This window comes from Varroa destructor, unplaced genomic scaffold (assembly GCF_002443255.2).
Source record: "Varroa destructor unplaced genomic scaffold, Vdes_3.0 BEIS01000002.1, whole genome shotgun sequence".
Taxonomy (NCBI): Eukaryota; Metazoa; Arthropoda; class Arachnida; order Mesostigmata; family Varroidae; genus Varroa; species Varroa destructor.
The window spans coordinates 13,129,475-13,156,157 of NW_019211455.1; the positions used below are offsets into that span (position 1 = coordinate 13,129,475).

The window sequence follows — 26,683 nt, forward strand, 5'->3', positions numbered from 1 at the left end:
GGTTGACGGGAGCAGGCTCTATTTGTTCTTCAAGTGACGCGTGGCCTTCGGACTGCCAGTCCACCAGCGACCCTCCTTCGTTCTTGTGCCGTTCGTTTGTATTGCGTTTTCTGACGTTGCTTGATCTTCATCCTTGGCTTTCTTCATCGTATTTTTTGTTGGTCTCGTCAGTGTCTCCTCGAGTAGCGGCTTCATGCGCTCAATCCTTGTCGGGCTGTTTGTTCGGTTCTTCTGTCGGGTCTTCCCGGATGCGAACAATGTCTTCCTCCTGCTATCCAGCTGCTGCCGATCTTCTTGACTAGCTCACTGGCTAGTTTCGTCCTTCCGCCGCTTAGTGCAGATATTCCCGGCCAAGTATAATACCATAGCTGCTGATATCGCCACGGTTCGTTTTTCGTCAGTGTGCAGCCAATTCTCAAAAGAGCAACTATCGCCGGCTTAGCTGCTGACCGATAACTTCCGAAGTTGTTGCCAGGGATGAGACGCTTCTGACAGAGTAACTGCTCAAACAACGTGTCTTCTTCATCCGCCTTTCCAACCTAACCTGAAATACTAGCGCTCTAAACCTTCTCATACATTTCGAAATGGTTAACTTTACTGCGGTATGCTTCCAGAAAACAGACAGCCCCTCGGTCGTAGCAGCACCCTGTCACTGGATCCAGAAGGGAGATGGTGGGACCTACGCTGGTGCCGGGGGTTGCCCAGACCGCGCCGTCTATGGACATTAGGCACCGTCCACGAAGTCACGTGACAAGACAGAGTTTCTAGAACGGGTGTGCGCTTAACTCTGTTGGCGTGTTTATTTTGTGCATTCTCGCCAAATGTCCTGTTTCTGTTTGATGCGCTGTTTCGTCCCGTATTCGTGCTATACTGTTACTGAGCTCGATAGATTGTCAAATGTGGAAAGTAGCGGTAAATTCAGCTGAGGACTTACAAGCCATCGTAATCTGCTCGTTGACTGCTGGTGTTTAGTTTGTGAGCCGCAAGTCAATTCGTTGCTACAACGCGTGTCATGTAGCACATGCAGAGCTGGTTATTTTTTTTTTTACGATACTACTGTGTTTCTGTGCGTTGTTTCTTGGGTCTTATGCTAAGTTTAACGGGGGCATCTGGTAGTCCACTATTAAGGGATCAGGAAGAATTGTCCTCCTTAAAAAAGTAAATGTTTTCTCAGATTAAACGAGCAAGAGTCACAACAAATTAGTCATTATACACGCTTTACGAACTAATCTTCCACCATTGTTTAAACGGAATATTTAATATTGTTTGTTACCAGCAAAACGTAACAAACTAAGTGACAAGTTAGAAAAGTGAGCACAACTTTCTCACTATATAAATAAATGCATCATTTATGTTTCTCAAATCCTTTAGTCTAACGCCTGGTTCCGCTTAGTACTAACCGAATTTATTCAAGGTCATCCCGCCAGTAGTTAACTTCTGCCAGCTTTTGCGAGTTTAGGTCTTTGCGAGCATATAAGTCTATGTTTGGAGATTCCTAGAGATAATAAACATAAAGGCATTGTTACCAAAGCCGCATTCGTAGACGGATCACAGGTCGAAATTAAAAGCTTCCTTTCACCATCGAGGAAAGCAGCTTGTGTTTGTATCCAACCATAGATTGCAGTATATAGTATAATTTTATCGCAGTATGACATCCTGCCAATGAACGCTTCACAACAATGAAAGATTACTTCAATACCTAATCGCGGTTGAAGAAGAGAAAAATATATGTGTAGAGTTGATGTATCCTAAAGTAATGCGTAAAGTCAATCCTGAATAGGGACTGCAAAACACCTTTTGTTTCCGAATTCTTATATCCTTTTATGTCAGTTTAGTAACAAACTTACCCCATTGAATTATCCATAGAAAACATTTTAGCCAGAGGTATTTCCTCTCCAATTCTTGGTGATCTGCGAATATTGAGATTTCTTCAGATCGTTTAGTAATCAGCCGTCACGTTTCAATTATAACGTTGCGTGAAATTGTTGCAAAAGGATCCTACGAAACGCCATTTTATTTCGAGTTATTTGTAGTTGTCCCTGGCCTCTCTTTTAGCAAGCTGTGCTGCCAGCCAGCTGCCAAAAGAAGAACTAAGTCAGCAAGATGATCAAAGGAAAAGTCCGACCATATCAAAGTCTACTCCTACAGTCCTACAACGTTTTATCCGACTAAATCGCTTGTGCCTAGACCTCGTGATCATTCGCCTTCGTGATGCGGCACTTCCCCGTAACACACTCGTTCTCCATCCATCTTCAGTACGAGAAACAGTATTTGAACAGAGGAAATAGACAATAGTACCAGTTGAGATAGTTGCATCACAACGAGTATTATTTTTATCTGGAAAAGCCAAAGGGACCGGCCTGGCCGATTGCGAGCCGATCTCACTGCACAAACTCACATCCACACTGCAGTATAGATCACTTTCTATGTGCCCTTCAGCCGTGCTGCCCTCCTGTGAGTTAGGCGTAAGCAAAAAGTCACGCACACTTACGAATCGCCCACGCAGTCCGGCGGCGGTCACTCAGCAGAAAGCAGACATTGAGGGCTGGGGGGCTATACCATACCATAGACAAAGCAGCTTTGGTGGTTGCACTGGGCGCTAGCTAAAGGTTGGAGTGAATGTGTGTGTGTGTGTGTTTTAGCTGTAATGAAGACTGTGGTCCTGGTAATGATACTACTACAGAACGGCTAGAGTAATTTTCTTTGTGGACTCACTGGCTGCCTACCCTGTCAGCCCGCTGCGGATGCTAGATTTCGGCGAGTATTTGTGGCGATAAGGCAAAAGACAGAGAGAGAGAGATGGACCATCTTCCTTTATCAGTAAAACAGGGGGTATTGCTATCGGAGCACTGGCCAAAATCTATCCAGTTCCTAGCCGCATTTGCGACAGCTGCACATCCCTCTGTCTCCTTTCCGTGGCCCGCGTGCGAAAAGACGGCCCGGTGCGGTCGCTGGTTGTGATTTGGAACGGGTCTGACTTGAGTCACTGGCGTCAACCCACTTTCGAGGCCTTCCTCAACTTGTAATGTCCTTCTGCCGCCATCTTGTATTTCAACTCAGTAGCGATGTGTCAGCACTACTGCCCTCCCTACTGCCGCAATAATACATAGTCGAACTAGCGGCTTCGAAGATAGCGGTACAGAAGCATGGTCTCAGCAGGAGTCAACAGGGTTTCCTCGAGTTCTTAGGGTTTTCCTCTTCAGGCTTTGATTTCCTGCCGGTAATGGCTTATGTGGCTAGGCGCGCGAAAAGAGACAAATATCTTAAGAAATCAAAATTCTTTTCATGCCTTAGTCCGGTGCTTGAGCCATTGGACATTACTCAAGACGGGGGGGGGGGGCTCTTTTCTTGAAACAAAACATATCTACGCCCGGATTCGAATCTAGACCACTGCGCCTGTTTTTAATTTGAGTAGACAAACACCGTGCTACCATGGGGACAAGGTACCAAGAAAACCCGCTAATCACGTAACTTCGTTCTGCTTAACATAAGATTGAAATAATGGAAAGACAAGGAAAATTTTCTCCTGATCAAATGTCCCATTCATATTTTGCATCGTTTCGATGGTACCGAGTACTTCCATGTACATTGCATATGTATCGAAGAAATTGTATAATTTATAGGTAGTTGCATAGTAGTTAAAGAAACATTACAATCATGCATCAAGAAAATAATGGCTCACACGTATTCGATAACATTTGATGTACTACTATCTATATACATAATAGAACACAACGCTCGCTGAACTTCTCAGCGAGAATGACGAAACATGTGCTCTCGTATCGATAATAATATATCCAGTCCATACATTTGTGCTGCGACATTGAGACCCGACGTACTGCGACGTTACAGGTATAGACATAATTGCAAAATAGGTTTTTCTAAATAACGTTCCGTCAGCTCTCCATCTGTGCATAGACATTTTCGAAATGATAAAAATTGACAGCAACGAATTTAAACATTGACTGAGCCTTGCCAATCAGAGCTCGTTGTTTTTCGGATCGCAGCTCAGACCGGTGCTGCGAAGTTTCGGTCGCAACCGAAAGCCATAGTTAAGTTTTTTTCTATAACTAAGCAACTGAAACCTCGTTCGTGCTCTTATACTTTTTATGAGCGGCAGAAGAGGAGGAAACGATCGCAGTTTCGTTACAAACATGGCATTAGTACCTTGCCGTTAGTCCGTCATTTTGTTTAAGAAGAGAGGGCATATTCGTAGCTCTCTGTAACAGTAGAACACAACTGCACAGCTTTCGCGGAACTTTGACAACAGTTTGACGGTACGGTTGGTGTCAAAACAAGCTAATTGGCCAGGTTGCGGGGCGACGGCAATGGGGGTAAGGGCAAGGTCGTGGACTTGAATATTGTTAACAAAGTTGCCTCTGCACACATAGCGTAGTAAGTTTCGGAGCTGCTACTGCTGCCGCTTGCCGTTAGCTTAGCGCACAGTTTGGCGCTGTTTGGCTTTTTTAGTTCTACCTTTTTTCTGTCGCATTCAATAAATGAACAGGAGTGTGAAATGCTCCTACCACAACGAAGAAAAACAGATGATACAGCTGCAGATTACTCCGTTCTGTTCTGCTTTGATGGAAAAAAAGGGTCGAAAATTGAATCCGCTCACAGGAGAAAGTGAGACCTTGGTTTACTGGCTTCGTGCAGCACTGACTTAGTGGCAGATTGCAAGCCTGTCCTTATTAACATTTTCGCCTCTCTTTCCTGTTCCGTCCCTTACCATGCCATTCGACCTACTGCCAGTTTAGAACATTTAAACGCTTCCGTTAAAGTTGGTCGATTTGGTGTTGAGCTGAATCGTTCGCGAAACATGAAGGAGAGAAGGGAAAAGATAAAACCGGGAAGTAGAAAAACGCAGGCGAGACGCATTCCATCGGATGGGTATCATCGCTTTGCTACCGACCGCGAGAAAATCTCTGAAAGGTTCAAGCGGCTCAAGCCATGGAACGCTGCGAAAGAACCAGGTGTTGCCGGAGCTTGAGTGATGGGATAAAATCACCAGTAGTCCGGTGGCACTCTGCTGGCGTGCGACGTATCGCACGCCTTTTCAAGCATTTCAGAGTGGCGGGGAGGTTCTTTTGCCAGCGAATCCGCTGCTGTTGTCGGGGTTAGCCAGGGACTTCTCAGGAATAACACGGCCTAATTTTTTTATTGTTAAAATGTTGTTCGTTGTCGTTAACGGCTATGTGCGTAGGATGCGTCAGCCAAGAGTTGTGGCGGCAATTGCGCTTAGTTGCCATGGGGCATGTGGGCGGTGTTTGCCCGCAGCGACACGGGACTCAGCTACAAAGGAAGGAACGCGCTCTAACAGTGCAAGGTTCGAGTGATATCATTCATATTGAGTCAACTTTATACGATGTCATAGCAACAAGCTACGCGTCGCCTTTAGAAAAAGAAAATGGCACTTTATAAAAAGGAAGTCTGGTCTCTACTAGGGTGCCCGTAACCTGTGATCCTATTTAGATGGTCTACGGCCGAAACGCGGGACGATTTACGGTCCCAAATCGCCCGCATAACGTGATAGGCAGAATGCAGTGAACAAGAACTGCAAAATAGCAGCGGTTTATTGAATGATGCGTAGGGCGCTAGGTTTGACGTGAAAAAGATATCCAATCACAGAGCTATTATTGACAGACTTCCTTTTCTAGTGCTCATGCAGTAACGGTCTTTTTTTTATGTGTTTTCAATCTTTTAGGGCGTGGTTCAGGCAGCTATCATGCTCAGATGTAACTCATTTGTGCTCACCGATTTACTGCATCAACTAAAGTTTAGAACATGTAGTGTACGACTATGTGATGTAGTTGGGTCTCAAACAGCAACCTAAATTGTAACGTAAAAAACAAAGCTGCATAAAGGAAAGATGAAAATATTAACCCGCCATGTTATTCTTTTATGTATTACCTATCTCGTTCAATAAATTATCGCGTATAGAGGAGCACGCCTTGTATGTAAGTGCCAGGGCAATCGCCGTGGTCAAAACTGCCCGTGCCACATCGGGTGACACTGTGTAGGGGTTTTTGCGTTCGCTTACTTAAGTCTTTAACTGATCACACTGTACGTAATCGATAGCTAAGTACGCAACGGCAGCCGGTGTTGACTTGACGCTGTATTGTGGGTAATTCGATGGTTCAAGAACAATCGGTTCCCAGGTAGAGTAGAACGAAGGCAATATTCAATAGTACAAAAATAGCAATACGCGAGTCCTTTTTTTACAGCAACAACACATCAGGCCTGAAGTGGCTAGATGCGGCCCGGAACTCGAAGTGACTGGAGTCAATCACGGTAGAGGATTTCCGGAGACGCATTTGATGTGCGCACTGTTTATACTACCGACCATACTGGGGAAGAAGTAGCGGCGATGGCGTACTTTGGGAAACGTAAAAAACCGGAAATCTAAACGAGAGAATTCCTTCGCAATCCCCTCGGAGTAGAGGAACATCGGCCTATTATTCAATCGTGCAAGGCGCTGCCTGGCCGTACTCGCCTCCGTACCTTTGAGGCATTCAATAGGCCTGTTCGTGATTGATGCTTTCCTTGTCGTCACATTCGGATAGTCATTTTCTCGGAACGATGCTTTGTCACAACGATCACCTTGTAATCTAATATATACAGAGTGTTAGCTTCTTTGCATCGTTTCTGCAGTTCCCAGCATTTCATTGACTGTCTGCTTATCATGATCGGTTTCGATCTACTTTTGTATGTAATTACTACTACGATAGATCCCCTACGATTTTTAATATATGCTTTTTTAATAAGACTATGATGATAGCGGAGCATTGTTGTACAGAACAACGCTGTATGGCAGTTGTTGATTGTCTTTTAATGGGTTGGAAACTGCATAATAAATAGTACAAGTTGTTAACGTGTCGTTGAAAAACTTACTATCAGATAGATCGTCTAATTTCAAAATGGATGTATATTAAAGCCGAGATATTTGATCAAATAAGAGTGCCATGTATTCACGTTCTTCATCTATAAAACAAGTCTTAGAATTTTTCCTTTAACACACGGTATCAATCGTGAATCAATTGACATGGATACGCTCGCTCAGCCTTGTTTATCCAAGTCATACATAGTAGCTAACCTGCCACTGAAATGGATAGACAAGGAGAAGTCGTGATGGCTACAGATTCCTATTTGCATCGGCTAACTCGACGTGTCTGGTCTCATCTGTGCGGCGTTATTAACACCTTGTAACTTCTCTCGGCTTCTTATCACAGCTGGTTTGCAAAAAGTACTAAAAAATGCCACACATAGCCGCCGTTTCCAACCCCGACATTTATTAGGTGGGGTAAGAAACGAGCCATTTAGCCACGGTCGACGGGAGACCGAGATGCTTTAGCCGTCTATGCTCGGCTGGCCGATGATAATCAGGTTAATGCTTACCAGCAACCTAATAGCTAGCATAGCTAGATAGGCTTCCTGCAATGAAGTCTGGGTACAAACAGGCGAAGCATCTAATGGCTATACTGTAACAGAACACCAATGAAATCTGGCGTGCTTGACTTGCCTAACGGGCTGTTTAAGTGGCTTTGCGTAAAGACTCTGGCTTCCGATGCCGTAAACGTTCGGACGAGTTGAACGCCGTTTAGCAGGTGAAGCAGAATGGCCGTTTGCACAATTAAGTTGAGCGTCGTTAGGAGTCGCCACCGACGTCAGCTGATGATAGCCGTGTGGCCGGCACGCGATGGTGATGCACTGCTGCTGGTGAGTACAAGAGTTGCTTTGTGGCTTCGTCGTGTCCCAAGTGTGTTTCTCTCCGCTGCCTCTTCTATTAGCCCGAGTTCTCAGGGATCTCCTGCTTTTCACCGGTCCGTCCCGTTGCATACTCTATCGTTTGTGTCGTTCTAGCTTTCGTACGCGCTCGATGTTCTAGATGTTATTTGCCACACTTCTGATGCTACTCGGTCTGCGGTAGCCGCCGCAAACAGGCCACGCAGCGAAGAGAAACCTTAGTGTTTAGCATTTTAAATCAGCTCTGTGCTGCGGTATTACCAGCCGCGGAAAAGAGCGGCTGCTGCTAGTGCTGGACGTATGGCTATGTTGAAGCTCTCAGTCAGTTGCAGCGGCGGGGCCAGCGTTAGGCTTTCCTTGTCACCCCCTTTACGAAGTCTCTTTCTCCCCCGAAAAGACGGGCAATATGCCCCAGAATTCGCTTCTAAACCGCATCCTGTTCTTTCCCCTTCATTTCGGTCTAATTCCCTTCCGTCGCTTGCTTTGCTCTTACTGTATGAGTGGGGAAATGGTGGAACGTCGTCTCCTTCAGGGGCGTTTTCTTCTACAGACACTACCACTAGCAATGCCTGCAGTTCGTTCTAGTGCGGTCCCATCTTAAAATCAAACCTTACTCAGTGCCGGCCCAGATTAGTAGTCGAAGCCTCAGATCACTCTTAGATTCGTTCAGCTAACTGGAAGGATAGACATACGTTTACGGGAAGAAGAGGACGCATAGCGACGGCTAGCTGTTGAAGCTTGTATAGCATCGAGACATAAACGTACTGTGGTGCAGTCTACACGCCGGTCGCTCTGAGCTCCTGCGATCGCAGACTTAAAACTGCCACCGTTGTCGTCATTCCAAGACTTCATTCATTCGCGTACTTACCGCAGTCAGTCTCCCGCGACAACTTCATCTGAGCTAACAGCCTTGTCAAGCGGAGAGGCCTCGACAAAATTGGCCAGGCATTGAGGGGAGAAACGGGTAAAGGTACGAACGTAGCTTGATAGGTAGGTTACTAGTTTATATTAATAATTTACTCTGAAAAGGATCTGTGCTTGAATGAGAGAAACAGACGACACGGGGTCGCAATGGTAGTGCGTCAAGGGCCCAGACCGAATAGAGTCTGAAGCTAGCCAAAGCGCGTTCCGAGAAGTGAGGAGCTAAATTTTTCCTCGTGTAGTTAGGATTGAATAAGCCAATGGTAGCGGATAAACTCGACAAGATAGGCCGTCGACTGGGACGGCTCAATACAGCAGCAGGAGTAGGACGTTGCTGGGACGGTTTCGATGATGGAATAGCTGGCATAGCTAGCTAGTTAGCTGGTTGATGCTCCAGAGTTCGTATCGGATGTGGGGACAGAGAAAAGGCTTCAAACGCGTTTAGAACAAGCGGAAGAAGTAGGCTTGCCAATGACATGGTTCTTGAGCCATTAATAAAACTGAGTCTAAATCGCTTTTCAGCCACAGCTGGTACTAACACAAACGACCGAGAAGCGGATCGTTGAAGAACTGCTGCTGCTATTGCCGATGCTGCACCGTTGCATTTACCGCGGGCTAATTCTATTCAGCGTGTCTAAGTATCTCGTATCGTTGATCAACAAGCGACGGCTCAATATTTCGCTGTGCTACGGTCAGGTCGAGAAAACAGCTTTCTGCGTAGGTTAGCGAGCCACCGACGCAGTTTCGCCCTCCACCCAGTTCTACTCTAGTATTATCGCATAGAGCGGAAACGATGGATACTAGCCAACAGGGGGATCGCCAGGAACCCGCTACGATATCTAAGCTTGTTTTTGTAGTCGACTAGTCGCAGCAATGGTGGACATCGTAGCAATAGCAGTAATAGTCGCACTCATTCCAGTAGGCGGGGTCTACGTAGTTAACTTATATGTCACTGCTGCTGGCCTGATGGAGCGCCTGCTCTCCGCTACAAGTACCAATATCGGCTACTTGTTACGCTCTAACGGACCGAGCGGCAAGTGCACTGGTTGGCGAGCCCTTCGAAGACATGCGCTGACTGACTGAATTGCCTCTATGTTTCGGGTTTTATGCCTGGTGTTGCTCCCAGCATGAAACGAAGTCTGTGTATGCCTGGGTTCGAACCTGGACCGAAACGTGTCCCTAATATTAAAAGGTAAATTCGTTATCCACTAAACTAAACTGAATTGCCTGCCGCTATGGCGGCACCCGCAACGCCACGGTTAAGCCCAGGAGCATCGAAGCAATGGTGGTGGCAATACCAGGAGAGGAAGAAGAAGTGTATATCCTACGAACTGGTTCATATTCCGCACATGTATTAGTTCATTTCGTCATGGCATACGGCTTCCGCTATGAATGAAAGTGAAAGCGTTACAAAGTGACAGTGGCAAAGTGAAGGAAGAAAAGGGAATGGTAGGGTTACAGCAAAACCATGCGTTTATAGAAACATGGATTTTGGAAAAAGCAACGTGATCACGAGGCGTTGCAAGAGGACGATACAAGACAAAAAAACTGCTTCTCTCAAGTGCGGCCTTCGCGCATGTGTTGCTGGCAAGGAGATTCGCCCGAGGCGACGTTTATATGTACGCTTGTCCAATCATCCGTACGGCCTCGACAGGATAAAGAGTTAGACGAAACAGAGATCTACAAAGAGGCAAACTGCTGGCAGTAGAACAGCGAAATAGATCGTGCGTCGACACAAAACGATAGCGGCAAAGGAAGCTGCTTGCGGAGCTCGGTTAGCGGCCCGCTAAACTCCTTTGGCAACTAGACAATCCAGGCGATTTTGCACGTCAGACGTAAAAACTGTAAACCGAATAAAGCCAAGTAACAGAATGTGTTACCGTATTCAGCAGGGCTCACGATGCCCATTCCACTAGAAACAGATTGCGCTTCACCGTTCTGCTACCCCTGCCCTTTAGCCGCTGCCGCCTCCTCTCACCCTTGGAGGTTGATCATCGTCAAGATAGTAAACGAAGTGCTAGTGTGCATCGTCAAAATTGCATGAACGAAGCGCGAGAAATCTTCGAACGCAACAACGGTAGCAATTCTGACCGCTAAATGGGTGACTGCCTGTTTTTTCTTTGGTAGCAGACTAGTGGCGAATGCGGCAGCACTGCCGCGATCGCCACCAGGGACGGAAAAAGATTAAGGTTTCATACATGATCCCTTTATCTCCTTATCTCTATTCATGATGGATATCTATTCTGGATAGAAAAATTGTGAACGACGAAGGATTTATGTTGAGTACATATTTGAAATATCGCAGTCTTTTTGGGCATGCGCTCGGTTTAACTATATTTCTCGACCTTTATCTTGCCCGTCTTTATTTGCCTTTTCGTTGCTACTGCTGCCGGTTCTCCACTATCGCACGATGTCCCTGACCCTTCGGAACTATGCTAGTTAGATGAACCCACTAAACGACGACAGACAGACGTTGCGCTGATGTCGAGAAGGGCAGCGAGACGGCGAGCAGGAGGCGAAAACGGATGAAGCTATTTAAGACGTCGTCCTCCGAAATTTATGTTTAACAGTGTTGACAGACGAGAGGACCTTATTTTAACGAAACCACGCGATACCAGAAGCTGGACGGGATCTACGGGAGAATAAAAGATCGAGATTGTTGAAGTAGCAAGTAGAAGACAACCGTCAGGCAGAAACAGGCGTGACTGCCTTGTGTGTTCGACTTTGGACGACATCATATGAACTGTTCGTATGTCTGGGTACGAGAGGGTCCCTATGAGTATGTGTGTGTGTGCGTGTATTGGTCCGTCGGGGATCAAATAGAGAAAAAGTTTTAATGATTTCTCCCCGAAGGATCCCTCCCCGACGACCTGTTCCATTGCCTTTTGCTGATCTCAGTCAAGCTATATTGGTTGCTGGACGGAAGTCTTCACAGCAAAAAGCCTAAACTACTGGGAGAACAAATGAGTTTAGCAGAGAAGCGGTAGCAGCTAGAGACCTCCCGAATCTTTAGATGATTCTACTTCCAAGACTCGACAGATAGTGCGGCCAATCGCAGAGGGGCGACGGTGTCGATGGGCAGCGGCCGACTGCGGAGTCCCGACAGAGGACGAAATAAGTTGTCTTTTCTAAGTTTGCGCTGGCTAGTACCTGTGGCTCATTCATCTAGCCACAATCTAGCAGCGTAGAGCTATTCATCGGTCTAGGTCCTATCACTACAAACGAAAAGCGTAGAACCGATGTCTTCAGTGGTAAGCCTCCGTTTGCCATTACAATTCGGGTAGATCGCTAGTCGCGGTCGCCTGCAGGTAAATAGATACAATAAAGTATAGGGTAAACAGAATTTTTTGCAAGTACGGGTCGGTGTAACATTCTAAATTTGGCCTTATGTGTTATATGCGATCTTCGTCTATATCTGTAGGCGCCTGTCTGAACATAGGCTACGCCAACTTCTCTAGCGCTAGCAATTCAATCTAAGCGAATGTCACAATAAATGTCCTACCACTAATGAAGCAGATAAGGGTGTAAAAGGTGAAGTAATTATGATCTAGAATTTGAATTTTCCTCAGAAAGCGGAAGGTGTCAATAGTAGCGAGTATCGCAGATTTGAATATTTGGATGTGGTTGGCTGAAAAATAAATTCGCAATTGCTATTCATACGTGATATCAGCTTGTATTTAGGCAACGCGCCACAGACCCTTGTGTTTTTCGAACAAGACTAGCAAAAGAGAGAAATAACACCAAATACGCGCAGACGAACGACTGTTTCTAGCTGACACAGACACAGACACTGCCTTGGTGTGTGAAGTAAAGCAGTCGTGTGTGTAATAAGGTTTATGCGTATACGGGACTCATCAGGGCTCCCGGTTCTCAAAAAGTGAGCTGAAAACTGGCTTTCTGGCTAGCTGCAATGCCTTTTCGTCGTCTCAGAACAGCAGTCGGATCCAGTCCGATAATGAGCCAGAAGATTTTCCGGGACCTTAGCTAAGTACAGATAGAAGGGGCGATGGACTAAGCAGAGCGAATATAAGCTTCTATCCAGAGCCTTTACGAGCAGGTGATGAACCTGTAGCAAAAAGGAGCTACTAATCGGTGCGGCGGCTGAGCTCGTCGCGTCAGTCGATGACTGTAGCAACTGTTGGTGCCGGTGGTAGAAAAAAACACTGAAAGGGCATCAGCGAGACGATATGGGCAAAATGGGACTAGCGTGCGAAGAGAAACTACAACTGAAGCTAAAGAAAAACAGAAGAGTTTAGACGAAAGCTGAACAGAAGAAAGCAATCAAGTATAGACTCGGCCAACGAACCGGCTACTGCCCAGGAAAGAAGGTAATCGACCCACTCGCTTATCGCATTTCTTCCGTACAAACGAACAGACGGAATTCAGGGACCAAACAACAGAGTAATGGGCAGGGTTACTTCTTTACTACAGAAGCACTTGTTTAACAGTCAGCCGCTTGCGTCTTGCCTTTCTTGACCTCGAAACCTTCACCGACCCACTCCCCTCCCTCTCTCCTCAACGGCTGTTTCCATAGAATGGGGCATTGGCGGCGGCCGTATGTGTAGTGAGGGGAGTAAACAAACAGCGTAGCAATGTGGAAAACCGGACGGTCATCACGACGAGTTAGAGACAGCTACTGTAAGTAATAGTGCCCTGTCGACCTTCAGCTAAATGTCAAGCGATTAAACATTGATCCGAGGTGAATACCGCTTTTCTATTCGTGTGCATTTGATTTTCTAGGAAAAACTTCCGTTTTCCATTGATCGTGGTCGCGAAGCCCATTCGGCAGGAGCGGAGACGAATGTAATACTTTCTGTGTCCAAATGGACTGTACCATAAGCTCCGGTAAAAGAGACGTTTCTTGTAGTTCGACTGAAATACCCTTTCAAAGAACGTTTCATGTTGATTTTTATTTCAAATCGAGTAGCGATTGGCGCGGTTGAAAACGGCGTATTCGTAAATAAGGAATTATTATAAAAGGCATACTATTAAATGAACCATTCACATCTAGATAAGGATGGTGCCCTACTCAAATTGGCAAAACGAGAAAACCAATCAGGAAGAAAACAACAAATCAGCGACAAAGCGGAGACGGCATTACAAGGGATGCAGCCCTCTCCTCAGAGCAGACCTTCTATTATGAAAAAGTACTGCTTGAATTGGCGATAGAAATAATCATGACACTGACATATATCATTCTCTTTAGCCCCTTCAGAAGCCAATAGGTTAGGCACTGCTCTGATCACTTTAAGCCAAGTGTACCAAAAATCACTAGGCAATCGAGTTGCAGATTCAGCGTTGGCATATCAATATGAACCCTATACTATCTAGCATAAACAACAGCGCATTTGTAACAGAAAAGCGTTTTCTACAATATGACGGCATCTATTGGAACACAACTAAATCTCGACCTATTATTTAACCAACATCGATTAACAAATTCAAATCGTGCCCTCACATGCGTCACGCACAGAACATCTGCTAAGGCCAAATCTCTGCCAGGTGTACGAAAAATCTACAAATAAGACGGCTCTTCAAGTATTCTATTAAATATGGGCCTTTATTAGGCCGTGGAAGATGTGTTGACTGTCAAGACGAAGTTGAAACTTTTCTTGCGTTTAAAATTAATATCACTAAATGACATATGTGTCTTTCTGATCGATGGCCTTCTGCCATTTTTCTGCTCTACCATAGCGGCACAACTGTAGAACTGAATGAAAAATTGTCACAATTTTTTGCATCCTTCTATTGAAATTGAATTAACACCAATAAGAGGGTTCCGCAGAGATCGATACAGCGATCGTATAACGATGTTATGATCCGAAATCTCTCAATTCTTGCCGGGCAGATAAAATGTATACGGTCCGACGTTACTATGGTGGAAGACGATGCCTTTTGTATCTACTGGTTCCGGTCGATTTTTTCACTGGCTTGTTGCACATTTGCTAGCTGTTAGCTAGCAGTAGAGGCCCGAATCAATAGTTTTACTAGATTGTGGGACGCATTTTTTTTGTTTGTGCACTGTTGTCGTGTATGATCCATTTCTTACGACCCGTGTTCAACCACTTCAGAAATGGGTCAATTCCGTTATATTTCTGTGGAGCTTCGTAAATCAAAATATGACAGAGTAAACTCTTTTGCGTCAATTCGCGCAGTATCCAAATGTCAAGCTTTTTCTAGCCAGACAGCCAAAACTGTCGGTGTCTTAGTTTTTTTTTTGGCGATATTATACTTACTCACGTGTAAGCTTTACCCAACCTTCACGATAGTTGAATGAATTTATCCCATAATTGATCGACTAAACAGCGCTCTTCACATCGAAATTTCCAGAAGAAAAATGACAAACCAGTCTCTGCGTTGTTCCTTCCTATAACACAACTGTACCATAAATAGCGTATTTTTTTTTTGTAGGCCTGGGCAAAGTCCTAATAAAATTCTAAAATATAACTATTTTCTCTGGAAAGTATCTTCTAGACGCTCTCATAGAATAAATACCCTTTTTGATTTTAACACATCTCGTAACACCGAACCTCGGCTTTTAAATGACACCGAGACAGCGCTGATTATGACAAAGCTGAGATATGTAACTTCAAAGATATCCTGCCAGAAAGAAATGTCGCAATATTTATGGACTTAATACAAAGTTACTCTGCTTCCTGCAACCTATCAATTACCAACACTACAATAGTCGACTGAAATTACGACAGCAACGCTCAAGTTGGCTTTGCGGCAGTGAAACGGCTCTGTGGAGGTACATTATAAGCAGTACCAATGTTTCCAGTCATGTCGCCTGCGAGAGGAGCGACTGGGTGATGATAGTGGCAGTGAGAACCTGTTATTTCCTGAGATGATACCCGTGGTGTCTCCAAACAATAGCACTCGCTGCAATATTTCTGAACCTAAGCCATATTCTGTAGGGCCAAAGTATGGAGGAAAGGCAGAAAGACGGTTCTTGGAAGAGGCATCCGTGGCGTTGAAAATCGACGTGAGACGGCTTGATGTTGGTCGATGGAATCGGCCTCGGCCGTTAACACAACCCTGTTAATGAGTTTTGCGACTATTCCTTGGCTGGCTGCTTGACTGGACGCCTCAGACTGTCAGTGAGGAAGCCGACCTCGCCGCCATCTCGATTGCTTGGGATTTTGTTGCCGACCTGTTCTTGTTCTACCGGAAGCAGTAACGTACTGAGTGCGATATATTGCAACATGGTATGCATACGCATGCGCCGTAACCGATATTATACGTCCTTACGCCCCTGACCCCCATGTTCTTTATCTTCGACGAGTCTATGAGGAAGTGCGAGTGGATTAGTAACGGTATTACTACTATTTTGTGCTAAGTAACATCAATGGCATTGAGGATTGCTCGTCGAGAGCGTTTTGTTGAAGCGGCCAACAGCCAGAGCGGGAAACCGCCGCGTAATACGGTAACGTAAACGCGAAACGCAGCTAAAATATCCCAGCAGAAACGGTGCTGATCTAAGCTATATGTTATTTAAGTATCTACGATATCTAAAACGATTGGAGAGTAGTAAATATCACGTGAGACGGAACACAATGTTCCCAACCATTTAAATGTGTATGCAGATCACGTGTGTAGGCGTACCTCTGTAAAAAGCGAAGTTGGCGCGACGCTTATTATTAGTACCGTTCTGATACAGGAGGCCAATCGCAGGCCTATGGGCGCACGTCCTGGATCCATGTGCAAATTTAACTGTCTGTCTTTCTGCGTCGTCTTCGAAAAATTCGAATTTCTCTTCTACTCGCGTTAGTCATTCCCGTAAGGAGTGAAAATGACATGTCCTTGTTGCATGTCTAAGTTGTGCAATTCGCAACTTCCGTTCTACCGTAGTGACCTAAATGCGAAGCAAATAAATGGACCGTCGCGGTATTCCATCGTCGGTGCTCAAAGCGCGAGCAGCGTTTCAAGCCGGCATTTCGTATTCGATTCCGTTACTGAATCCCTGTTGGCCTCTTATGGAGTACGTTGTGATTTACCTGGTGCACACTCAGAGTGGGCCAATATCTGCCTCTGGTAATTTCGTGTGTGTAGACCATTCCATCGCAGTGTTTGAGCTGATCTAGTCCTGCGCAAAGCTAACTGGATATGTAGTGTATGAGCTTTGTGACGTAACCAACAAATAATGGAATGGCCTCAGCTTCTCTTTTGGATCAATTAATTGATCATTTCTAAAGAAAGAACAAACTATACTGAACACCCTGTTTATTAACCAGTCTGTCATAATTTTAGGATATTTTGAGTAGCTTCGTACGTAGCGAAATTGTGCGCGATAGAAGTGTATGTCACTAGTTTCACTTATCAAAAACTGGTCCTGGTACCAGATAGCGATTCCGTATCGAACTAGTCGAGCAATTTTTCCATGTTATTATGTCAAATGGTATGGGGCGCTATGTTTTATACGATTGTCTGTTTTTGGCGGTCGAATATTGCATTTTCAGCGTCGGGCGACAACTGTGCATCGGACGAGGGTACGCTCTGCATGGCAACCTTGCATACGCTACAAGCGAAGGACGGCGGCGATGTGACGAAGCTAACCGTACCTGAGTTGGTAGCGAGGTGCGCTGAATTACGCCGAAATGTCGCGTGTCTTCTAACTCACACACAGCGTTGCATTGCGCTTCCAGAAAAACGTGACCAGCATGCCAAAGTAATTATTGAAGCACGAAAGTACATTGCCACGACTTGCGAGGCTGACGAATCAGTAAAAGGTTAGTATTAATAATGACCCATTTCGAAATTCGTGAAGAACTATGATTATATTCATATTAATAATAATGATAATCATCCGGACAATATTGCCATCATATATTATAGATCGTTTCACGGGCGTAATTTAGTTTTTAAAATGCTCTCTATAATCCATGCAGATGCCTTATGTCACGTCTTTTTCCTCTCGTCATTTTTATTCAGACTTACTTTGCGGACACGTATTAGTGCAGTAAGCTTGATGTACCTGTAGCTCCCGATCATGCAAAGTGAAGGTTATCGTTCGACAACAATTAAGTATAAGATGTATTTGACACAACTTTCTTATATATCGGTGGTTACTTTGTAACTTCGAACTGTCCGGATAGGGAAGCCGGATCCTGTGAAGTCGATTCGCAAAGATCTGATGGTATACGTTTATTGGATGCATTCTAGCACTGAGTAACCCATACAGATTGATGATGACTGATTAATAAACGCGTTGCTTAAATACCACTGTACGTCTAACCCAATACAGGTCACATAAAAGTTTTCACTGATCTTACAGACAACCAACGAGGAAGCCGACATATCACCTACATAGACAATCAGGCCACTGCTATCGTTTTCTAGCAAAAAGATTTGTGTTTCTACGGTTATATACAATCTGAACATATCACGATTGGCCTCGAGGATTTCAAGAAGCGTGTTTAAGCCAAGTCAGTATAATAGAAACCCAAGATTCGAAAGCAAGTGAGATAGGACTCGTGAGCGGAGCAAATGCAAGACCGAGCAGAATATGTAAATTCTTCGTTGGCCCAGCAAGGGTCTTGTACGTTTATTCTTTCCTGCTTTCACAACTATTGCTTCTATCGTTTCTACGTTATTCCACCGTTTTGTGGTTTGTCTTCGGTTAAGCGGACAGCGGAGTTGATCGGCGACAGTGGCGGACGTAGAGCACCTTTGGGCTGGATCAACGATAGAAAGGTCTTCCCGGTCTTTCTCTCGACCCTTACAACCCCGAACAATTCACTCAAGCCCACCTAGATATATACGGTTGAAGTTATCTTTAACTTGCCGTTATCCTCTTTGGTTAGGCCATAAACCTAGGAAAATAGCGGGTTTACAAAGACTTATTTGTGGGTACGGGTGTATCCAGCTGGATAAAACCGATACATTGAGTTCGGGAAGTCTCAGAAAGAAAACATGGATCTCTGGTGTCGAATGAATGAGCGGGGATGGCGTCCAGCAAAAGGTTTAAGAAGGCTGAGGCACCGTAGATTATCCGCCTACATTACCTTTATTCGTTACTTCTTAACTATACCCGCGCTCTTTTCTCTAGTATGTAGCTCCTTAAAATATCTGTTCGTAACAGTGCCGTCAAACTAGAGGGAGCACGATGATATCGATGAGTAGTACTAACAGTAGTGGTAGTAGACGAAGTAGCAACAGATTTGAGTAAAGGCGGAACATTCGGACAGGGAAAAAGCAGAACAATCAGAAATAGAGGCGGCAATTATCCTTGCTAGGAGAAGAGACCCAGTGGGCAGTGTCAGTAGCAGCCGTTACTCTCTAAATTAGGGAAACTGGTCCGCCGCGTGAATTGATTGAACTTTTAGTTGATGACTAACCTCGTCATTGTATTAGCAAGGTTCCGTGATGCGCTTCGATCATCATCCGGGGTTCGATAATTTGGCGGACGCTGAATGAGTGGGATCGAAGTGAAAGATATTAAGTACAGTAGAAAAAAATTAAGGGTACCTTTGAGGGTTCAGATTCCTCTTTACAGTGCTCCTTTCAGTTGCCTTATTTAGCCTTGCTTAGTTTTTACTTCGATCGCAGTGCAAAATATATGCTAGGTATGGTGGACATAACGAGCAGTTAAGACGTCGACAAGGACTTATATACACGATAATGACTCGTATACATGAGATTCAACGCAAGGCGACGAGTAAGCCGTATAGTGATCGTAACAAACAAAATTAAAAGAAAGTAGAGTAGAAAAAGGTAGACAGATAGTTAAGAGAACAAGGTACGATTTGCAGATCCGCAGTTCGCCATTTTGTACTTATCTTTGCAAGAATTCCTTGAGGGATAAAAGCGATTCGCGCTCTTGTACACGAGTGGGACCGCTGATACGATTGATATCCGAGGCTTGGACATCGCCAAAGCGTTGGCTGCCTACTATCCTTATTGACTTTTGTTCTGATTGCTGTTTGAAACTAAAATGAGTACGTTGGGATTCGTGCTCGCTGGAGTAACTTCTCTCAGCTTTTTCTCTTCGTTGAGTACTTTTCTCGTTATCGACCCTCTTTTCCCTTCAGGTTTATGTAATATATTAAATGAACCTGCAGTGCGCCGTATACTTTACATACTCTACTTCCACGGTATAGTTAACCAAGTAGCGCTCGAGATAACTATGTATGTACAAGGAATTTGTCGAAATCTTGTTTTGCTTAGTCCACCGTTTGCCGTCTGAACAAACGCATTATCCTGACGTTCGTTTCTATTTATCCACGGCTGCTAAGTGGCTGTCAGTTCGGCAGTGGCGAAACTCTTCTTGGCTCGTCTCCTTATTGAAGCTGCGCAAATCACGTAGAAGAAGGTAGTCAGGACATTGGTCTTTAAGCGGGCGACTATTCGGAAGGGGCAAGCAGCGCAATACGGAATAGAAGCCATGGAGAAGGAACATGTATCTTGCTTCGAGGAATCTCTTATGGCCCGCTCCTAATACCTGCTCCTCCCGCTGGGGCATACTCGTGTGGGGCTACCGGATATACGTGGCAGTTGAATTAGTTAAGTTAAATTTGCGTGAGGTGATTTCTCCTGGGACGCAGTGTCTTCATGTTCTTCTTCGTCTTGTTCTGCGTCATGCAACGACGCCGCTTCCGACGTCTTTCCTAAACCCCTGCCTTCACCATCTCGTCCTGTTTCTTGCTGTGGTGGTAACGTTTTGATCTATATGGGCTAGGCTTTCGGTCTAATTGAGGGCGACCTAGTTCCCAGTTTTCTCACTCCAGCCAAACCCAACCTAGTATGCCTTGGTTTGCACCTCTTGAATGTAAACGCGCTGTGTGTCTAGTTCATGGGCGAAATGTTCTTTCACAACCCTTTTGTCCACGTATGTGTATATAATATATGTATGGTTGCTGCTGTTTGTAGCTAGTAGGCGTTGTTTTGCGGAATGTCTACAGCTCATCACATACCTCATTCTTGCTTAATACCACATACACAGGAACTTTATGTCTGTTCTCTTCCTCTCTTCTACATTCTACTATTGTACATCTCATTCTATGCTCGTTTTCCTCTTCGGCTTGCTCCAGTATCCAATGCATTTCGTCAATCGCCGATGCGGTCGGAGTACTTTTTACGTCTACTAATGTTTTCTACTACTGGCGGCGTCTGTATGACGCTGCTCGTGCAGCTACAACGGCTGGCTGCAACGCCTGCCTACTTAACAGGACCTGATGGCCAAAGTGGTCGATGTTTCACGCAGCCGGGTGCACAGCGCTCGAAAAGCAATAGGTGGCATTAGGCTGTCAACCCTTTTGAGATCTATACTTACCCGGCAGGCTGCCGGTCCGTCTATGAGTTCGAAAAGAAATGTCGCTTCTGTACTTGTTTGGTAGTTTCTGCTATTGTCGCCGCAGCTGGTGCCGCAGCTGGTGCCGCAGCCACTAGTTCGACAGCAAAGCGGAGGTATATGGTTCCAGGACACAGGTAGAAAATTTATTTAAAGCTTATTGTTCGCTTGACGTGGGGATTCGGGAGGGTTAGTCGGATCTGATTACCTGAAGGTCCCTTGAGCAGATCAGTTGGACTCGTACTGACATTGCTTACCTCGTGCTTTTTGCGTGCTCATCACGCCTAGCTTTTTCTTTTTTTGTATCTGCAATATCATTTGCATTTCGGACAATGTGGCGTCAGTCAGATGCTCTAATGGCTATGGCTGCTGCTTTTGCCTAAGTCGGTCATTGTAAAAAAAAACACGGGAAAGATACACTGTCGACACCAAATGCTCCTTAGGTAAGTGGCAGAGACAGAAGCCGACCGAATGGTCAGCAGAATATAACGACTTCAAACGATACTATCAAGTCTAAAGGAAGTCACGAACTTAGCACAGAACGAAGTGCTTGCCTACTCTTTCCTTGTGCTTTCATCCCCTTTTTGGCTATTCCTGGAAGCCCTTGTAGCTTACCTCATTACTGTCCCAATGCTTCTGCGATACGTCTCTACCGACTCGATGCAGAATTTAAACAACGGTCCGGAGGACAGTAGCAACAATCAAGTTTGTTTCTGGTCAACTTTGCTTTTTTTCCAGGTTGGCGTTGCGTACTAGGTGGCTGCTATCTTATTTGGCAGTTGGCTCCTGCAACTCGAATTTCCAATGCCTCGAAGGGTTAGAGAACCAGGTAAAGGAAGTTCGCATGCTAGGTTGAAAAGCGAGGCAAAGAACAAAAATAGCGGAGCAGAGCGAAGAAATGGGTTTTTTAATGATAGCTGATTGTGTATCCAATCTGCTTAGATCAGTCAGTTCGCCTCCAGCACGTCCCTGCTGCTTGGGTTACTAGTCCGTTGACCGGATGGCTGTTAGCCTGCTTTCGGCCTATTGTCGGCCTGCCGTTAGCCATCTGGCGGAGACAAAGCCTGCTAGCTGGTTTCTGTATAGGCACATAGCCACTGGGATGGGTTTCTAAAACGGACACTCGATGAGTTCGTGGTGGAGGCCGCTATAAATTTTAATTAGTGCGTCAGTTGGATGGTTCGGCAAATGGTTAATGAGGACAAGGGAAAACAATAAGCGGAAATATGGATGGCCTACGATAAAATCTGATGCGTAATTATGGTATGTCGTACACTGATGATTTCTTTATTGATTTTATTTGGTTTCAGCCCATTGGAAGGATAACAAGTGCTACCGACAGGCTTTACTGCAACGTTGCGATCGCGAGTTTCAGGATCTAACGCAGCAACACAAGACACCCAGCAATACACCTACGAACCCGCAATGCGAGTGGGTATAGTAGACCCAGTTTTTAGATTAAACCTTTATTAATATTATTATTTTATAATAATTGTGCAATAAAATAGCAAAACGAATACGAAAACTATATACTTTTAAGTAAAACAACTATAATGAAATATTGGACGTTTGAACTTTGGTAGCAGGGTGTCCTGTCGGTATATGTTCTGTTCGTTTGCGATTCCCCTAATGAAGACACCTTATTTTCGACACTATCCTGTTGCTTCTATCTTCCATATTCTCTATCAATTTGGCTTTGTCGAATGGAATTATTTACGCTCGCTGCTGCAGGATCAATGATGACCATTCACGCTATACCTCTTCCACACAGAATCTTCCGGCAATACCAATCGTGCGTCCAACGCATGGTGGCGTCATGCAGCGACGACAGCGGACAGTTCGTGGCTTTGCATCTACTCGACTACGGCGCCTCCCTCGCCTGGCAGTGCCCCAACCCGGAGGATCCGAATGGACCCAATCAGGGCTCGGGACGCCACCAGGCCAATGTGATCCAGACTAGTGGAGGCGGAGGCTCGTCAAGTCCTCTCGACCCCCTGGGTCCGCAAGGGCCCCAGGAGTCGGGTGGATCCCAGCAGGGCAGCGGGAAGAGTAAGTAATTCAAAGCCCTTTCGTCCTCCGTCACCCCATATCCTAGCTTCCACATTTCTTAAGTCTGAAATCGTAATATAACGCATTCGTATTGTTCAAGTTCGTACCATTTGCAGTTAATACTTTGTTGCTGGTACGAATGCTGCGCGGATGCCGAATAACAGACGGCCAAACAATAATTAGATTAAACATGTAAGAATTAATGAACTTTTATTTAAGCTACTCTAATTCATTCTGTGGCGCTATTTTAATAGTCAGTTAATTACGGTCTTTGTGATTCATCCAAAAGCGCCATCTAACGGTCTAATTACTAACTTGTTATACTGTAAAATTAGCAACTCCGTTACTGTCTTTATTCTTACAGTTAGCCAATTGTGGAGACTTATATCACTGTATATATATATATATAATACAGATAGATATGTACCATTTATCGGACCGCTCACACTAACCTTTGCCACTTGGGTTGATTGCGAGATCTATTATATATATTTAATAAACTATAGACCATATCTTGAATATACAACGAAGGTAGCGGGGACCCTACACTAACACCATTAAAATACTCCGCTGATTTTGGGCCTTTAACCAAATCTTTGGCACTCTTTTTGTTCTGCGTAATCTCAGAATGGTATTTTAACTTTTTTCCATCATTTTCAACTTCAATACAATTGCTGCTGGTCCTTTTACATTTTGCACTCACTGTGCACCTTCATGCAGAAGACCATTTTCCACTTCGCCGCGTTTCTGGAAGAGAACGCTCGATTTATTTGGTTACCTATATCTATTGTCTCTCGATATGAAGCATGTGTAATTATTCTCCTCATATCTGACATATCTACCTAAATTGGTGATATTCGACTGTATTTTAATATACGAACGAAGTACTTTGCATAACCGTTGAAAGCTTGCTCAGTAACCTTATTTTTGTCCTTGGCACTTTCCATCTTCACCGGTGTCTTTCAACTGGCCCTCTCTAGTCGATTTATTTCTCATTCAGTTCTATTTGCCTACTCTACACTTTGTTTGTCTATGCATGAGTTGTTTCAACTATGCCCAACGAGAGTGGTCTTTATGACCGCGCTTTGTCATTGCTACCTCGTCCATATGAGATTAGTTGACAGCAAACGTCTCTTCGCGCTAATCCCGTCAGATACTATGTCTGTCCGGTAATTTTTCATAAAATCGCAGGAAGTTTTCAGTGAAAAGCAAACCATGTACGTTTGGTTAAGCACGTATCAATTCCAGGTTTATTAAAATATTCCCAACTTCAAACTTATATTTAAGATAATATACATGATCTATAGTAATTGAACACCATATTGGACGTATGTAACATATACCCTAGCACAATTTTGGTCATTTCCTTTTAACGATTCCCTGGTACATACGTGTGCTCGACTTGACGGACGTTGCAAACTCCTGTTTCGGCAGCGAGACGCCCAAACATTCTTCACGGGGATTAGGCAGACACGATGGTGAAAACAAATCGGTGCATCAGTCCTTTCTTTGGTGTTTTTCCTTTTTTTTTGGCCATTCTTCTTCTTACCATCCCGTTATATCCCGTGTTGCAGCAAATCCTAGTCGTATTCTTCGTTGTTTTCGTACGAAGCTGAATCGCCGATTTCTCCCTGGTGTCTTTGTTCGTACGATACCCGACCCGGCCATGGCAGCCTTCTTAGAACTAAAGAGTAGGAATAACTGCATAAAGACTGCCCTGCAAAGGGTGCATTATACCGAGGCGATGGAAGAGGGAAACCAAATGTTCTATGCAGAAACAGGGCGGTCCCGTGAAACGCTGGCCATGAAAGCAAAAGCCTGATCATCGGAGAGACCCTCTGCCGCTTTTGTTGATCGCAACAGATGTGCGCAGAGGGTGCCGGCCTGGGTGATGCTACAGATCAGACGCGAGGCACCTAGTATTACGTTGGTCTGGGGTGTGCTGATGCTCAAGAGCGAACGGCGTGTTCGCAGTTACGTCCCAAGCAACCCCATTCTTGGCCTCTATCGTTATTATGAACAATGATGACGCTTGCTCTTATCATTGTGATGGTTATCGGAACTCTTGTATGTACCCATCCTGGCGCGTAGGGCTCTCAAAGCCTCCCAGAGTCTCGGTCTCACGAACACTCAAGTGGTCTGGGCGCTTCCTGCATGCCCCATATTCGTTCTCTATCCCTCCTTTCCAAGTATAGTCTCGTATTGTTTCTCGTCGACCCGACTCTCTGTGTATGTACATACAGATACTTAGTACGGCAATGATATTCCGTAATTGATCATTGGCCTCGATTTCCATTGTCCTGTCTCACGCTCTTTATCAACAGCATGCGGGCACACTCACAAACGGCCACATGTCAGTATATTTTTTCAAGGCAATACCCTTCGAGGCATATCCAATTCCCAGACTACAATAAAAACCAACCGTACAGCTCAATGAGTTGACCAAACGATCGATTGATTGGTCTGTCTATTTATAAAGTATGACATAAAGTATAACTAGATTTCTCCTTGAGTATTCTGTGAGTCTAAAAACTGTCAACCACATAGGTTAAATCTGCACACAGGAACCTTGAAGGTCTTTCTTCTGATTCCTATTGTTTTGAATAAAGTGATTTTTGGCCAGCACCTGTTTTTGGAAAACCCTATCTCCTCTCTTACCATCCATTTTTTATTCCGAGTATTCCCGGCGTTTGTATTTACATCTGTGGCGTCCTATTTGTATCAAACTAAAATTAACCTTTGAGTTTTTTCTTGCCTTTCATCTCCAATCATGTCCCGCCCCATCAATTTATTTCTTTCATTCATTCAGTGTATCATAAATTGTTTCAGTTCAGATGAACTCGCGCTTCACGGGGCAGCTCTGCGATTCGTCATTGCATTTTTACGACTAGCGACGAAACTATCGTTCGTCGATGAAATGCTCTGTGTGTGTGTGTGTGTACGTGTGTTTCTATATAATAACCTATAAGAACCAACATGCGTGAATGTCTATAGACCAACGTCTGTCTGGCTGATTCCTTGTAGTTGTCACGAAGTCGCCTTTATATAGTGAGTGGCGCCCCCTAACCGAAATCGTGGGTCGTGTGGCGGGTTTTTTGTTCGTTGTCTAGAGGTTCTTGTTAGTTGACGACGATTCGTGGTGTTGCTGTTCTAGATACGGGAACGACAAGAAAGACGATGGCGGATATTCGGCGGATCCCAGTCATCCGGGACACGCACTTTACGCCCCCGCACAAGATCGAAGGTTAGGATAAAGTTAGTAACAAACGCCAGGCAGCGACAGCAGAAATGGAAAAATTCGACAAAAAAAAAGAATAGCGCCTTGACAACTGTGTATTTTGTATTGTGTTTTTGCTCTGATACCATACAGTTACTACATAAGTTAGTCAATAGTAGTCGTATTACTATACCGTCTTCCTGTCTGGCTAGTTAGGTACACCGCAGCATCAAGCAATCACGCTAAAAGTTGTAGACTTCAATGTTGGACAAAAGGACTTCAGCGACGAGTGCCTGACGCTGCGAGATCAGCCGATGTGGCGCCAATCAATCGGTCTGATGGCAATAACAAATTAGTTTACTAATCAATAGAAGCGCCGCAAACTATTTCTGATTCAATAGTTGGTGTAATGTTGAATACAAACCTAGGACATCTATTCCTCTTTTCCCTCCAGTATAACTCGC

The 26,683-nt window shown here is 44.8% G+C and overlaps 1 protein-coding gene across 7 annotated transcripts in view; it reads left to right on the forward strand.

The window, feature by feature from the left end:
* LOC111243679 (uncharacterized) overlaps positions 1-26,683 on the forward strand; it is a 273,017-nt gene that overhangs the window by 236,401 nt on the left and 9,933 nt on the right. For 5 of the 7 annotated variants that reach the window (XM_086980937.1, XM_086980938.1, XM_086980936.1 and 2 more), the window contains 4 exons: positions 17,124-17,393; positions 22,264-22,384; positions 22,725-23,002; positions 26,157-26,246. In XM_086980937.1, the coding sequence (XP_086837063.1) occupies positions 17,124-17,393; positions 22,264-22,384; positions 22,725-23,002; positions 26,157-26,246 (759 nt within the window). Of the gene's footprint in view, positions 1-8,146; positions 8,714-17,123; positions 17,394-22,263; positions 22,385-22,724; positions 23,003-26,156; positions 26,247-26,683 lie in introns of those variants that run through there. The other 2 variants (XM_086980941.1, XM_086980939.1) reach the window with 2 other exon arrangements.